Genomic DNA, 18,856 nt, shown 5'->3' on the forward strand with positions numbered 1-18,856 from the left:
CCCGTGGCACATCCTGGGTGTATCTTACTTTTTCAGGTATAGCAGATCCTAGACGTTATCAGCAACACAAAACATTCCTAGACTCAAATTAAAGGAAAATTCAATAATTTTTTTTTAATTCGTTCACCATATTGGATCCACCATCTTGAATTTTTGAAAATCGACTTCAAAATCGTAATCAGCGACCCCGAAAACCCCTAGATACCAATTTACAGGAATTTCCATTGACAATGTCAACTTGACGTTGAACTGACCTTCAAGGGCATGGTCAAGGTCATGATCAAAGTCACAGGCGGACGTAAAATTTTCCGCTGTTTCCATTCCTGTGGTCAAAAATATGTGTTCCTATTTAAAAAAGTAAATTTGACTTTGAAATGACATTCAAGGTCACGGTCAAGGTCAAATCTCAGGTCACGATTGAATAGCCAGGAAAAAAACCTAAGACTTTTGTCTGAAACTTTTTTCCCCAAAGTGCATTCCTCCACAGTCATTTGGCCGTTTCCATACTTTTGGATCACCCTATATATATATAGAGCATATGTATATGTTAATCGTGAATTTCGGAGACTTATTTTGGTTCTTTTGAGGACTTTTGATTTCATCGAAGACTGTCTCCAAAGTTCTGCACATAAATCTTACACTTCAGGGACGTTCCCAAAGTTATTATTCTATAAAATTTGTTCTTTTCGAAGACATATTTTTTCTAGGTACATTGAGGACTGTCCCCAAAATTCTGTAAAACATATTGGCTATTTTGGAAACTATACATTATAACTATCAATTTTTATTGACTTTGTTGAAGTTTTGCGGAATATATACTACATATAAATTGGCATGACGGATTTCCTATCTTTATAGAAATTAATTTTTTAATCTTTATTATTTTTTGCACAGTAAGAAAAGAGATTTTCATTTTCACATATTCCTCCATCATAAGGCAAAAATATTTACAATGTCAAAAGTTGTAATTATAAATAAAAGTTATGAATAACTTTTTGCTTTATGAATGAAGAAATATATAAAAATATAAATCTTTTCTTATTGTGTAAAAATATAATAAACTTCTAAAAGTAAACTAATAACTTTCTAAAAGTAAAATTTTTGAATCTAGAAAAAATATCCTCCAAAAATATCAATTTTATAGAATAATAATTTAGGGGATAATTAGGTCTTTGAAGTATACAATTTGTATGCTGAATTTAAGAACAATCCTCAATGGAATCAGAAGTCCCCAAAATAGCCAATCCCGATCAAAAATTGTCCCCGAAATGTATGGTTAACATATATATATATAGATTAGAGAATCGACCATTTCAAAATAATCAATGATCTAATTTACATTGTACAATTAATTCGGGTTACTATAATTAGTAACTTTCTATTAACTTTAATTTCGGTAATATGTGTAAACGTATGCATATCATATTTATTTAATTAATCATTTCGATGCATATTGTATCAATTCACATCATCTTTTAAATACATTGCTAAAATTAAGATAATTTAATAGAAAAATACTAGTTAGTACGTTTCAAACTCGAAGCATTGATATGCAAGCGTCATAAGCGTTGTGTAACTTTAAAATTGACGCATCGGATTAGCTGACATAACAATCTTGCGACCTGCGACGCCTACGATATGACCAATATAGAATCGACCTTGAAAAACCAATATTTTTGTTCTCTCTCAAGTTCACGTTTTTCTTAAAATTTAAGTAATTAAAGAGTAAGAGATAATATAATACTAATAATATAGTACTTATTAATAATATAATACTAATACAGGGTGTCATGAATATACGGCCCCACTCGTTCCGAGCAGGTAGAGTGAACTAAACTGAGTAGAAAAGTCCTCAAGAATTTTAACCTATCATGTATTGTGGAATACGCAGTTTCTTCTAAGTTCCTGTATTTCCGGTATAATGGGACATAGAATAAGTCCGTAAGCTTTAAGAATGTAGGAAATGGATTTCACTTCATGCGGAGTCTACAATAGAAGTAGCGGTCGTGAGATCTTAAGTCATAAAAAATTAATCACAGCCCAATATCAGAAGAATAATCGATTATGATTAGTTAATTTTCTACAATTTAAAATCCTACCATATAGCTGCGTTCAGCAGACACAACTGTTGCGGAGTGGATTCGTGAGCGCTTGTCGCTATTGATGTATTCTTCTAGATCATTTAATAGCAGCGAGCGCTCGCGGATCCGCTCCGTAACAGTTGAGTCTGCTAAAGGCTACCAATACCATACATCAAAATACTAATAAATCATAAAATTAGTACTATATTATCAGTTTCTTATTTTTAATGACTTAAATTTTTACAGTAACACGAATTTTTATAAGATCAGTGGTCTTTAATAACATTTCATCTGTATCGGGAGCAATTCTTATGGATAAAGTTGGAAACACAATGGTTGCGTTCAACGGGCTCAAGTTGAGTGAGCGCTCGCTGCTTGATGTATTCTTCCAGATCTAAAATGCTGATTGTATGATCTAAAAGAATACAATAACAGTAAGTGCTAATTCAAGTGTTGGGTCTACTGAACACAAACAATAAAAAGCACAGGATATAGAAATAGAGCATAGAAATAGAAAATAAGAAATTTCAATCTATCAGAAATCACGTATAACTAAAATGCAGTTTCCGGTAGGCTAAAATTTCCCAGTCAAAAATATTTTATGCATGAGTATATATACATATGTACGAACATACATAAAGGGTGCATTCATTTACGCAGCGATTAGCGCAGAGAGCATCACTTAATCCTTGTTTAACATTCAGTGAACAGCAAGAATAAAGTAATACTTCTACTCTAACCGCTGCATAAACGAATGCAGGAAAATATTTACACACGTGTATAATTATATATTAAATATGTTCATGCATGTTCATTCCTCCTTTCTTTTGTAAAATTACTTTTAGTGTAATAAAAATAATAATAATGCTAAAAATAATTAAAAGAGCAATTATCATACTATTTGTTTCAGAAAAAATTAAGTTGGATGAAATCTTATTTTCATTTTTGCACTAAAAATTACATTTCTATGTAAAAATGAAATAAGAGGTGAAACCTCCAATGACTCCTTGATCTTAACAAATGTTATCCAGGTCATAATTATGAGCAACATTCAAAAAGTTTTAGCCGTCAGTCAGACATCTTGGATAATGCTAATGCCGGCGGTACTGTAACTTGCAAACCTTATAACTCGAAAAATACTTAATGAAAATGAATTTAATTTAATGTTTTGGAAACCTCTTGAGATGATCTACAAGAATGTGCAATAAAAAGTATCGGAAACAATAAAAAGTATAGGGAGTAGGGGGTTTCATTAAAAAAATTAAAGGTAACTTTCAGGTGAACTTCAAGCAACTATTCAAAGTCAAACTAATGATACCATCATATGGATTAAGTGATACTCTCAAAGCTATACAATTTTTGTCTAAAACTTTTTTTTCTAAGATCAAAAGTATGAAAGTTGTTGGAAATGGGACATTAAAATAGGATTATATACTCTGTATATAATTATACATGTTTATGAATATTTATGTATGTTTATACATAATCATGCATAAAAATTTTTTACAGAGTTCTTATTTCCTGTTTTTGTTTGTTCTTTTTATTGTGCTTTTTTTTGTTTTCAGCTTTACCCTCAATATATCATTTATACTTAATATCCTACAGTTAAAATATTATAAATCACGTTTTAATTACAATATTCGTAATCAGGAAAGTCACTGTAGAGTCTCTAGAGAAAGTCTCTATAGAGCGATTTGTACATATTTGTATTAAATATATAAGACGGTGTTATTTTCGGAGACAATGTACATTTGCATATCGTTCATTTCAGGGACATTAACAAAATATATAATTTACTAGTATATGTATATTAGTTGAGTTGCTCTACAGAGCGATTTCACACAACACAACTCAACAGATATAATACATACATTAGGAAAATATATATTTGTAGATGTCCCTGAAATGAACAATATACATTTGCAAATGTATGAGGGCAAGTCAATAAGTTCTTAGAAAATCTTTCAGAGGGCACTCGTAATGTCATGTTACATTATTTTTTGACAAGTAGCATCTTTCAGCTGATTACTGTCAAATTTTGAGCGGAATTCATCGCATGGTTTCATTTCTGTAGACGATTAAAGCGAACAACCTTTGTATGTTTTGCAAAATGGAAAAAAACGAGTTTCGTGCAGTGCAGATCAAACATCTACATACGAAAGGTTTAATGCCAAAAGAAACCAAAGCCGAGTTAGATAATGTTCGTAGTACATCTGCACCAGCGTTTGCGACTGTATGCAATTGAATGAATTTAAACGTGGTCGTATATCATGCATGTGATACACCTCGTTCGGGACGTTTGCCCAATTGACGCTGCTACACCAGAAATCATCGATAAAGTTCACGATATTGTTTTGACTGATCGACGAGTGAAAATGCGCGAGCTTGTTGAGGCCACAGTCATATCACATGTCACAGTGATTTCAATTTTGCACGAACAATTGGGTAAGAAAAAGCTACCGGCAAGATGGGTGCCGCGTTTGCTCACTGTGAAGCGCGACTGTGTGACGATTTCAAAATAATGTTTGGAGATGGTTCAACGTAACCCAGATGAATTTCTACGTCGATTCATTACTGTGGACGAAACATGGATCCAATACTTCACACCCGAGACGAAGAAACAGTCAAAACAATGGACTTCACCGAGTCAGCTCCGAAGAAAGCGAAGATCGTGAAATCAACCGGAAAAGTGATGGCCACAGTTTTTTGGGATGCACGCGGTATAATTCATATCGATTACCTTCCATCGAAGCAAACGATCAATGACGATTATTATGCAATCTTATTGGACTGTTTTAACAACATTTTAAAGAAAAAATTCATTTGGCGAAGAAGAAAATGCTCTTCCATCAAAACAATGCGGGTTCACACGTGCCCGGCACCGAAGGTAAAATTCAATGAATTTAGCCCCATGCGACTATTTCCAAACTTGAAGAAATGGTTCGGAGGAAAGAGATTCACTACCAGAGAGTAACTCATCGCCGAAACAGAGGCTTATTTTGAATAGTTGAACAAATCATATTATTCGGACGTCTTGAAAAAATTTTAGAATCGTTGGATCAAGTGTATCGAGCTGAGACTATGATGAAAAATAAAAATAAATTGATAAAAAAAAATGTGTTTTACTATGTTTTTCTAAAAACTTATTGACTTGCCCTCGTACGAATGTACATAATCCCCGAAAGTAATGCTGTCTTATACATTTAATACAAATGTGTACAAACAAAAAAGACGAATTATGTATATTTCAATGAGTGATTTCGCGTTTATGTATCAAAAAAAACAGTGTGTTAGTAAAAGTCCCTAAAAATGACAATTAACATACACACACACACACACATATATATATATATATATATATATATATATATATACAGTGATGGGAGAAAGTTCTGTAACGGTCACGGATATGACAAATAATAACACACAATGTCACAACAAATTTTCATTTGTGCAAAGGATGTACTTGAGATTCATCATTATTTTTTGCTGTAAAAAATTTTTTTGCAGGTAACCATTCTATCCTCACACATTTCGATTAGAAGATATTAATGATACGTTAATTTGTTAAATTAGAAATTCTCGTTCGACACTTTCCGTGATATGATAATTGGCGTTGTAACATTATTGTACGAGGCACCTTCACATATGAAAGAATACGTTTATATATAATTATACCATACGACAGTTGAATTTAATGTCAGCTATATGTAACTCTGCGTTTTAAGAATATTGTGAATTTACTGAGGATGGCCAGATTGTGGTCGAAACGTCTAATATTTTTAATAATGTAATGACAATTAAATATCACAAATTATAACTTGTGCGGTGGTTTTTTTATGCTCTTCTTTTCATACGTCTTCAAGATAACTTAGATTTCGATAGTGAACGTTTGCATAAAAACATTGAAATATATTATTCGTTTTAGCATTTTATACTTACTCATACTTACATTTTATACTTACATTTAGAATTACATTTTTTTATTATGATTTGAAGATGCATCATATCTGTAATACATTTAATGTGAAATTTATTAATGTTAAAATATAGACGTAACAAATTCTTCGGATTAAGTGAAAGAAAGTCAGATCGCGTTGAGAGATGTCATGATGTAACTGTTTTTGCATTCGATAATAAAAATGTACATTATAGCTTACATATTTATAAAGCATTAATTTAAAAAATCTAAGTCTTTTTTTGTTTACTTACATTCAGCGTGACAATATTCAATAACAAAGAGATATGTGTTTGAAATTTAAAATTTTTTTGAAATATCATTAAACACAATGGCACAAGAAAAACATGCTTTCTTAATGCATGCCTATGATTGTTTGTACAAACATACTTTCTTAATGCATGCCTATTGATTGTTTGTACAAGGATTTATCATTGGAAGGAAATTTATCGACGGAAGTGATGGTGTTGAGAAAAGGAGCCATTCTCTCATTACATTTTTACATGTCCCATGCCATGGAATTTCTTGACAAAATCCGAAAAGAACTTCTTGGCTGAATGCTTGTCACTATGGATTGCAATGGGAAGACAGGATGATTCCGTACAGCATGGTGAAATGCCAGAAAGAAATGTATCAAGTTTAAAAAATAAAGCATAAGATTTCTTTTTAAACATGTTTTGACTTCTTTTCCTGAAATTTATTTTTAAAAAAGAATAGGAGCAGATAGACTTTGTCGTTGACACCGATCCTATAGATAAAAAAGATTTGATCGTCAGAGTGTATTCTTATGATATGTGTCAATTTGGTATCCTTCGACGTCGCAACTGTTCTTCAAAGTATAATGTATATAAAAAAAATCCCCTCCATTTTAGGATGTGTAAAAAAATGTGTGAGGAAACACTTTAAAAGAAGAGCTCCGGGCAACGTTACTGCATCAGTCATTTAGAGAGTTTCAAAAGAGTTCAGACAGCTATTGCTAATTATAAATTTATTTTCTGAGAAAATAAAATATCTCGAGCCATGAACTATTACGTTCCAATTCAACAGGATGAGGCGTGCAAAAGACAGTAAATTTATTTAATTTTATATTTGCTTATACGTATTGTATTTTTGTAAGATCTATTTACATATTTTCTTTTTTTTTTCACACAGACATTGGGATTATTGTGGGATCTATATCTCATGTGCAAATTGAGATTGGTGATAATCGAAGCAATCGCATGTTCATATCTCATTCTACGTGGAAGACGTTCATCGAGAAGCGATGCAGATATCGAGCAATTAATCCAATTAACAGTCTTATCATCGATTCAAGATCTAAATGTGGAACTTGTTAAAATAATGAATAACGTGAAGTTAACATTAAATGGCACATGTTTGTACATGATACCAACAACTGTGCTTTTCTTATTTGAGATTGAGCAATGTGTTATGAACATATTATATATTTTATGAACTGAGTCAATATACGCACGATGTTAGTAAGAAATTCGAATATTTTGTGTCACTTTAAAGACAAAATTGTATTACTAATAAAAGCGACACTTTGTACAAAATTTATGATAGAAATTCTATTATAAATTTTATAATAGAATGTAAACTAATAGCCTATGGTTTAGATTATATTGTACATACTGCATTACATGATAAATAAATATATGTTAAAAATATATTCTTTTCTTCTAAAATTATTTTATCCCTAGTATCTTCGCCACTTCTTCTTCTTCATTTTTTCGTAGTAGTATTGAATTAGTCAATAAGAAAGCGCACTTGATCATTTTTGTATCTCATTACTAAAAAAAGAATATTATCATAATTAGTGTATTACTAGGTTATATTATTAAAAATTCATAAAAAAATATTATCGTAATTAGTTTCTAAGTTGTATCATTAAAAATCGTAATATACCATATCTATTCAATTAAATCACGTCAAGAAGAAAATACAACATGGGAGAGAGCGCAGCGGGAGGAAGAGAGAGCGCAAATAATAAGTATAGTACTACAACGAGTAAGAGAGAGAGAAAACTGTAATGGGTAGGAGAGAGAGGACAATAGATTAAGAGAGAACGGATGAGAGAGAATAGGAACGAACCCTTCCCTCTCTATCATGGACTCCGGTGATCATGGACTTCTTCCTTCCCAATGTTTGTGAGGCACTTCCCCCTCTCTGATTCCCTCACACGCACACACGCACGCACGCACGCACGCACACATATCGTATACGTATACGCTAATACATAGTAAGTTAAAATTGGCGTAGTTATCCTACTTCAGAGGGTAATCCTTTTTTTTTAAATTCGTAGAAAAATGTCAGATGTCGAATGCTTCACACGACTATCTGATTTGATGCATATTAACGGAATTAATTTTTTTTCCATTTTTTTATACAGAAAAAGATATCCATTTTTTAAAAGTTATTTTATAATCATTTAACTACAAAAAATTGTTTGATTATTAAGTGTATGTGATAGTGCAATTCTTGAAGAAGAAAAATCACCCCTGCAAATTGCTATGCGACTGCTTAAAGATGAAGAAATTAAGTTTTCCGCAGACAGGTTTTTAGTGAACAAATAGCTTTTTGTAAGAACTAATAAACGTTTCAGGCTTGTTTAGGGCTAAATTTGTTTTTCTTTACAAGGACTACATTTTATGAAAATTTCAAATCTTTGCGTTTAAATCTCAATGAATAGAGAGCGAGTGAAAAAAAGGTCTTTTTCGGTGTTTTTTATTATTTTTCTACAGAACTAATAGATCGATTTTAATGTTCCATGTCTCATTTTGTAGTTATTTCGGATATCAACATTTTTTATACCTATTTTTTTTCATACAATTAATATTTCTTTCGTAAGCGTGCTTTTTGCAACGATTTTTTTTCGCAAATTTTCTTCACAAATCTCAAACATACGCATTTCTTTTCTGATGGCCTTTCGAGACTTTCGTGAAAAGAAATGTTGGTTTATAATGTTTTTCCGGTAAAATTCTACTTCTACTGAACTATTCTCGCTACTCGACTTTATGAAGGAGAGGTATATTATATAACGTCCATGAAAAATTGTAAATAATTAAAGATCTCGTAAACTGTTGCGTTTTAACATGATTTATACTATTCTGGATTAATGGGTAGGGTACACTGTTACTACAATTTATTAAAACTTATATGTTATTTAGAAGACCCCCCCCCCCTCCCCGACTCTTATTGATCGAGCGGCCGAGAAAGCATTTTCGGTTGCTTGAAACAATGAGAAAGAGCTCGCTGTCTCGTTCACCTTCGGCGCACCGCAAGCGAGCACACGGACATGAGCTCGTGCTTGTGTGTTACAGCACCGCACCACGATAAATAGCCGAACTTATAAGCATGGAAAATGACGACGAAGTTTATTGCGTGCCATTTTGTTATTATTTGTTTGATTGTGAAAATGTGACTTGTCTTATATTTATCAAAATCATAATTATGATAAAAACTAAAGTTATCTTGAAGTTTTATATGTAAAAGCGTATATTTTATTCATTTCAACAACTTTCAGGCCATGTATTCTGCTCAAATATAGGCTCATTTTACAAACCATTTACTGACTATCAAGAGAGAAAAAGACAGTTTTCATCGATTTTTATAAGTGTTTTAAAACGATCTCGTCATTTCATTTCATCCAAATTATTTTTATAAGAATGGCATGTAACATAATTACCATGTCATTCCTCGCTTCTGGCGTCACGATGCCAACATGGCTGCCGCGACTAGTCAGGAGATTTAATAATATAATATTTAAATATAATTGACTTATCTAGACATTCGGTGATAATAGAACGTATATTATCATAGTTTTGATTGTAAGAATGTCAGAAGAATGGATACTGAATCGAATTACAATAAAAGACTCATTTCTGAACCATTACACATATTATACATATTATACATTATGTACATTACTAGATAAAAAACAGTTAAATGGTATAAATTTGAAAAAAGACACCGAATCTCTAGATGACATGTACATTTATCTGTTAAATTTAATCTCGAATAATAACAAAAACGACAGCACTTCTAATTCTTTGTTCTCTTGATATTCTGACATACACGTGTATTGCGTTTAAATTCTCTTGCAATCAAGATCTTGTATCATGTGAACAGTATTAGACTCTAAGTTTTTTAATTCTGCAATCGCAATAACCAGCTAATTCATTAAGATATATTATGTGTATTTGCCTCATGAATATTGTATAATATAAAAAAATTTGCATAATATAAAAAAATTTACTCTCTATTCTATTATAATAATTATGTATAACTTTTTTAAATTTTTTAATTAGCTTTATATAACTAACAGCAAATTCATTTATATTCTGTTTGGTTCAAATTATATATATATTTATACATAAATTTATAAATTTCATTGCTTTTATTCATATCATTTTAATTATTAAGACTTGTTTAAGTTTCAATCTGCAACGTTTCAATCTTCAATTTTACATCTCTAATTTGATCATATTATTTATTATTCTATTTAATTCTCTGTCAATAGTACTAAGGACACATGTACAAACATTTTATATAACATCAATCTATATCATATTTAACAATCTACATTTGTAATTTTACTGGAAACTTTTTTTACTCACACTGACTGTCCTTTCTCGCTGTTAATCGACGAATTGGTTGGATTATGACTCATCATTACTGTTTTATTGTTCTCGACAAATTGACTAAATATAATATGGTTTTATACTGACTATTGAAAATCAAAGTTGAAATGCTCGTCTAAATATGTTAATTTAATTTTTATTGTATGGAATAATATATTTCTGCGACTGATGAAGACTAAGTATAGTCAAAACTTTCGCTGAAAAATTATATTGTGAAAAAATAAATTTTACATCTCAATCATCAATTATAGCTTGTTTAATTTTTTTTGTTGACCTGGATTACTATTTACTAATTTGTGTGGAAGTATTAATTATTTAAAATTAATTCCCTATGGAAGTCATATATAATACTACATATATAAGTCAGAAACATAATTAGTTGGCGAGACAAGCTGATTTTTTCATTTTTTTTATAGATTCACGAGAAAAAATATTTTATATAATTATATAAAATTATGTAAAATTATATATAATTTTATATATTTGTATACAAATGGACATATTTTATATATAATTATGTATAAATATATATATAATTTTATATAAATATATATAATTATTAGGTGTTGGAATTAATTCGTAGCGTTTTACAAGTGATGGGAAGTACTTTCATTAATGTATTTTTTAATGCTCATGTGAAATAAATAACATTCTTTCATTAAAAAACGCTACGAATTAATTCCAACACCTAATATATACAGGGTGGCTCCATTTTATGACCCCACCCGTCTTGAGCAGGTATGTAGAGCGGACTAAACAGAGTCAAAAAGTCCTCTATTTTGCAATGCTCGCTATAGTTAACGAGATATTAACGTTTAAGGATAGAACGAATACGCGCATCCGCCCGACCTACTATTGCCGAAGGTACGGCCCACTGAGCACACGGCGTGCGGGCCGTGAAGAGCGCCGTTCGTGCTTAGAGGCTCGCGGCGGCGAGCGGACCAAGCAATCGATAGCGGATATTCGGCGCTTTAGAAATAATATCTCTATGAAAATTGAGAAATGATCAAAAACTATTTGAAAAAACTCACTAATTATACCGCATGCATCCCAAAACCTGTAGCCATCACCTTTCCGGCCGACTTCATAGTCTTCGCCTTCTTTGGAGCTGGTTCACTCGGTGAAGTCCATTGTTTTGACTGTTCCTTCGTCTCGGGTGTAAAGTAATGGATCCATGTTTCGTCCACAGTAATGAATCGACACAGAAATTCATCTGAATTACGTTAAAACATCTCCAAACATTGTTTTGAAATCGTCACACGGTCACGCTTATGCTCCACAGTGAGCAAACGCGGCACCCATCTTGCCGATAGCTGTTTTATATCCAATTGTTCGTGCAAAATTGAAATCACTGTGCCATGTGATATGACTGTGGCCTCAACAAGCTCGCACAGTTTCACTCGTCGATCAGTCAAAACAATATCGTGGACTTTATCGATGATTTCTGGCATAGCAGCATCAATTGAGCAAACGTCCCGAACGAGATGCATCACATGTGGATGTACGACCACGTTTAAGTTCATTCACCCAATTGCATACAGTCGCAAACGCTGGTGTAGATGTGCTATGAACATTATCCAACTCAGCTTTGATTTCTTTCAGCGTTAAACCTTTCATATGTAGATGTTTTGATCACTGCACGAAACTCGTTTTTTTCCATTTTGCAAAAAATACAAAGGTTGTTCAATTTAATCGTCTACTAGAAATCGTCTACTAGAAATGAAACTATGCGGTGAATTCCGCTCAAAATTTGACAGTAATCAGCTGAAAGATGCTACTTGTCAAAAAGTAGTATGACATGTCACTGCGAGTGCTCTCTGACAGATTTTCTAAGAACTTATTGACTTGACCTCGTATATAAAATTTTTCCATTTATATACAATTATATAAAATAAAATTATATATATTTTTATGTAATTTTATATAATTATATATAAAATAGTTATTTCCGAAATTTTTCTGAAATAACTAATAGTAAACGTTAATAGTAAACGTATTGAGTCAAATATATTTTTACATAATTATTGAAATTATTCGTGTGTATACTTGTAACAACTGTAGGAAGAATTCATTTTTCAATAGACAAAGAATTACTTTAAAATTGCAAATGTAAAGGCACTATAATATTATTTGAATAATAATATAATATTATTTAAAATAATATTTGAAAATAATTAAAATATTATGATGTACAATATTTCTATTAAGTATAATATTTTATTACTTATTTTTCTTACCATGGCACTTATTGTTACATACTTTTCTGTATATTCTTTTCTATATAGGATTTAAATATTTTGTATATCGAGATCAATCTCTATTAACTCATTGCGCTCTCATTTGATCTATACAAATACTACGTCAAATTTGTGAGATAATCACTTTTTTTATTCTCATTCTCTTGCATACTTTTTAGTGACAACTTCGACGATAATTAACGCGAAGTGCTAATGCACATTTTGAACATGACAACATTTTTAATGCAATTTTTCCGTATTTATGTGCACATGTAGAAGCAATGTGAAAAGGTGTAGAATTGATTCGAAAAAGGTATAAAAAATGTGGGAAAGTGAATAGATAACATAAACGAGATAGGTAGATGACATAAGTAAGTGATAAATACCATAAATAGCCAAATAAATAACGTAGATAGGTGAATAGATAACATTAAAAGGTGGATAGATAACATCGACAGGACTATAGATAATGTAGATATATGAGTAAATATATAAATAGATAATCCTCTAATAGAGGTATATAAGTAAATGATATATAAGTAAATATGTAAATAGATAATCCTGAAAGATAGTCCTAATACGTTATATGTTATAAAAATACATCTATATTGTATTTATATTGCGTTCCATTTATATCAAATATATTATAATATATTAAATGCGTAATTAACGCAATGGATATGAAATATTCAAGTCGAAATAGGTACTTAATACGTATGTAATATGTAGCAGATATATTATGCATATTCAAGTCGAAATACGTATATAATACGTATGTAATATAAATGTAGCAGATATATTATTTTTTAATGTATAGATATCAAATACGTAGTTGATACACAGGAGAAAGCATTTCTCATTTACAGAGCATCTCAAAAAAGTTTTTACTTCTAATACCAGAGAAGTAAGTCCGGAAGAAGAAGAAGTTATTTATAAACACCTAAAACTATCTCAACATCAAGCAATTGCAACAATGAGTTTCTCCATAGATGAAATAAGAGTCCCTATTCTTAAGCATCTAAACACAAAAGAAACTCTAGGGCACGACTTAATAACTGATAAGATTTTGAAGGAACTATCCGGAAATATAGTTTACATTTGACCATACTGAGAACAGGCTTCTTTCTTCCGCAATGGAAAGTGACTCAAGTAATTATGGTTCCAAAACCTAATCTAATCCGATAAGAATCCGATTGACGTTAAGTCCTATAGACGAATCAGTTTGCTACCTATTATATCGAAACTCCTCGAAAAGTTACTTCTATAGAAATTAATGTCCGCGATTGAAGATAAACGGCTAATACTCAAGCACCAATTTGGCTTTTGCAGCAAACATGTTACAACCGAACAGATTCACAGAATTGCAAATAAAATTATCTTTGCCTTTGAAGCTAAGAAATATTGCTCTACAGTATTTCTTGACATATCGTAGGCATTTGATAAAAAGAAAATATCGCATGATGGCTTGCTATACAAAATAGAACAATATCTACCAAATAAATTTCACCTACCCTCAGAAGTTATCTTAATAGAAGATACTTTTTCATCAAACAACATGATGCAGAGATCCATGAAATCCAATTAGATGTTTCTCAGGGTGTCCTCGACCTGATTTTACTTGTTATTTAGACTTGTTTATTTGTAGACTTACCAGCTGATATGAACGTTACTATTGCTACCTACGCGGATGATACTGCGGTAATTGCTATGCACAATGACCCTGCCACAGTATTTAAATATCTTCAAAGTAAATTTAAACTCATACAAAACTAGTTCAAATTTTGGCGTATCAAAATCTCATGTTACATTTATCATACACACCGCGACTTATTCTACTGTTTATCTCAATGAAACACTCATTTCCACAAGTTAATAACACTAAGTATCTAAGCATGCACGACAGATAACTTAATCGGAAAAAGTATAAGTAATAATATGACTCAACAAAAATTAAAATAAATAAAAGAGGACTACGAGTCAAACAATAACATTTAATGTTCAAGTAACAAACATATGTTTCGACAACAATCATGTCATTTTCAATGTACAAATAAAAGTTAATTTTGAACAAACGATCATTTAACAGCATGTAATTACAAAAGAAATAGGAATTAACATGATTTGTTGTCTTTTACATGATCCCTCTTATAAATATCTGTCGCCACAGTTGGTATATTATAGTCATTTGGTGAAATTGCAAATAATATTCAAGAGATCTGTTAATGGAACACATTATAACTTAATAAAATTCAATATATAGTCATAAAAAAATCGCATTAACAGTTACTGATATATAATCGCAAAGTATAGGGGAAACCGGAGCTAATAGAGTCATTTTTCAGTTTCGAATTTTTACAGACAAAATTAAGAGACTTATAGAAAAAATGAATTCTATACCATTACTACATACATTTGACTACCTAATAATATTTTAATAATAAGAGGAAACTAATAACTAATATGAAAAAAAATGCATTTATCTAATGCATTCCATCTGATTCAACTAGTTCCGAGATCGGAGTAATTTGACTAAGATTATTAAAATAAAGATTAATGTATTTTAAGCACCTTTGGCTACATATTAATAAAACTTTTATAAAAATATATTTTAACACAAACATTTTCTTCGCAAGACAAAATAATACTTCTTTTTGCAAAATTTGTTCATTTTATGCAAAAACACGTCGAATAAGTCTAATTTTTGAGATTGGACATGAGAGAACTAAACTTATAACATTTACCATTGCGGAAAATCTCTTTAAAGGAATAAAATTTTGAGTAAATACTAATAAGAGTCGTCACTAAATGAGTCATACAGTTCCATGCTATGGTTAGTCTACTATTCCCATCCGTTCATTTTTAAAAAATATTAACAATATACGATAACAAAGACACATAAACAAAAAAAAATCTGTTAGCCTTTATGAAATAAGAACTATACTTACTATCTAAGAAATCAAATATTTCAGTCAATCATACGATTGTAAAACAAAAACTTTGAGAATAAAAATATTTAATTAGGTGTACGATTTTTTAAAATTGTGGCATAACTTCTATCATAGATGTGTTCGCAAGATATTACAGCAGATTTAGCAACAGTCGCTATTACGTGCTCAGACACGTTTACGCGTGTGTCACGTGTTTTGTTTTTAATATAGCCTCGATTATTCTACTTACCCCTATATTCAACCCCGATCTCTATTTTTTTTTTAAATGATTCGAATCAAATTATAAAAAATACATAATTTAAAATAATATAAAATAATATAAAAATACACAATTTAAAATAATATAATTAAGAAAATATAAAATCACAGAAAAAATTAAACTATGTATATAGTTATATAAAAGTTGCAATTAAATTATAATCAATGTTAATATACAAAGGATAATAATAATATATAAGTATATCAATGTAAGACGGTCTCAATCAAATTACCAAATACACAAATTAAGACAAAATGAAAATTAAAATAATTATACCTTAATCTAACAATTGTAAGTCATACAGTTTGCTCCAATGGTGTCATTCGATTAGTATAGTCAATAAAATGTACTGGCTATTAGGCAGAAACTTTCATTAAAAAACAAAATACTGCTATATTAAAATCTATTTGGACTCATGGTATCCAACTTTGGAGCACCGCCTCAAACTGCAACATTGAAATAATGCAGAGATATCAATCAAAGGTCCTTAGGATCATTATCAAAGGGCATTGGTAATGATCCTAAGGACCTTTGATTGATATCTCTGCTGGTATCTTTGTTGATATCTCTAAAGTTTTAGTATGATTTTGTAGTACTTTGTTTTTTTAATGATAGTTGTGAGCTTCTGTCTAATAGCTAGTACATTTTATTTAGTTTAAGTCCCAATTGTTTACGTTTGCTGAATATGTGTTTTTTCAAATTACATTACAAATGATACACTTCACCGTGATCTTAAAATAACTATTAAAGAAACAATCAAGAAATATTGTTTGAGATATTGAGACAGACTAGAAAAGCACCCAAACAATTTTGTTACCAATCTTATGCATAACAAAAGAATAATGCAAAGACTTAAAAAGAAGATATTTACAGATCTACTAACATAATACGGTAAGTACTCCTAAATAGCATATTTGCAAGATTGTGAAATGTTAATGTACTGTACAAGAATATGACATTGATCATATGCCTTCCCTGGTATGTATACATGTATATTAGGACAAATGTATTGCTGAATGTTCTATTGATAGTAACTGTTACAATAATATTGGATATTAAAAAAAAATGTAATGTGCTACTAGAAATTGAAGATTTTTAATTTTCTTGCAGCCATGATCGCATTCATCAATTATCTCTATCATATCTGATTTCTGGCTCGACATTACTTACCGGAATCTGCACAAACGTCCCATTGTTTAGTTGGGGATATGAGTACAATGGTATCACAGGCACGGTGTTATTCTTTAGAAAGATGGGACCCTGGATAGGCGTGACATGCGTGTTTATCGGTATGTCGTGATCTTCGTCATCGTAGTAATCATCGAAATCGTTGTCGTAATCCAATACGGCGTGTATCGAAGTCTTAGTATCAGGACCGATGGAGCTCCCGCCATTGACACTTGTGTAACTTCAAACAAATTTAACTGGGTATTAATAGTGGTGTGTCGTATAAGTACTTACAAACAATTACTGCATGTGTACGTACACTGAGAAAACAGTTTATTTGAAAGAAAAATATATTAAATGTTTCACGAAAATTATTTCTTTGAAGAGTCCTTGAAACATATTTACTAGTTTTAAGATGCTGTATTTGCTTTAATGAAAAAATTAATTTTTTTTTAATGACATATCATGTTGTACATACACAATATCATATTCAGAAGAACGATAGAGATTTAATATACAGTGTAACTTTTTTAACTAATGGTATGATTCTGAATCGTTATTTTTTAGTTATTTTTTTATTTCTTAGTTATTTTTTCCCATTGAGTGTAATGAATGCTGCATTTCTGTCAATCTGGAAGTAACTTGTTCTCAGAAAACTTACAAATTGACGAGATAATTGTTATTAACTATTTTCATGTTATTAAATCGCTAGAGAATAAAGTTTTAGGGCAAGCAGAACTGACAGGTTTTTGTTTATTCTATTTCGCGTATAGTAACAGAGGAAGGAGGAAAAAGATTGAAGAAGAATTCCATCGGAACTAAATATGGATAGACGGAATTCAGAATAAACAGAATACACCAGAATACGGGAACGAAGAGGTTGGCCGGTAATTCCACGCCGAATCAATTCTTGTAGATCAAAATAATGGAGCCCGATTGTAGAAGTCCCCTCGGGAATAGGTTCAGTAGTCCGCGGGAATTGTCTAACGAGTAATTCAAATAAGTCTTTCTTGAATGCAGAAATAAGATCTCGGTGGAGGAGGAATTTCTTCTAGAAACTCCACGCTGTCCGTGGAGTTCGTCGGAGACGAAGTTCTTCTGCGGAAAAACGGGATTGAAATGACGGATGTTAGCGAAGAGGTGTTAGAGAAAATTCGTTCCGTCAGAGTGTCCGAAAACGTGGGTGACGGAGATCGCGAAGGAGGTGAAGGAGAAGGAGGAGGTATCACCTCTAATGCGTCTTGGTTAGCAGATAGAGCAGGCGAAGCCAATGATGGAGACAATGCATCCTCATCGTGGGTGACTTCGATCCCGATAAGCCTCAAGATACTCCTCGTACGCTTAATCCAGGAATCTCCGCGCTTCACAGTAGGCTTCTAAGCCAACCCTTGTAGGGACGGTTTAAGCGTGGCACTATGATTTTGCGTTGGATTAAATTTTGCGAAGAATATACGGATATATAAATTAAGAAGGGACTTACTGCTACTCTACAAGTCTTGGCTTTTAAGAATGACTAAGGATGATCGGAAGTCCGATTTGATTATAGGACTCCAAGGGGAGAGT

At 31.3% G+C, this 18,856-nt stretch overlaps 1 protein-coding gene across 1 annotated transcript in view; it reads right to left on the reverse strand.

Annotated features, from left to right (window-relative positions):
• spz3 (Spaetzle domain-containing protein 3) overlaps positions 1–18,856 on the reverse strand; it is a 279,567-nt gene that overhangs the window by 127,510 nt on the left and 133,201 nt on the right. Inside the window, exon 3 of the mRNA XM_087407075.1 lies at positions 17,297–17,534. Coding sequence (XP_087263201.1) covers positions 17,297–17,534 — 238 coding nt within the window. The remainder of the gene's footprint in view (positions 1–17,296; positions 17,535–18,856) is intronic.

Source organism: Acromyrmex echinatior, chromosome 6, assembly GCF_024713525.1.
Source record: "Acromyrmex echinatior isolate Ae372 chromosome 6, ASM2471352v2, whole genome shotgun sequence".
In the NCBI taxonomy this organism is placed as follows: Eukaryota; Metazoa; Arthropoda; class Insecta; order Hymenoptera; family Formicidae; genus Acromyrmex; species Acromyrmex echinatior.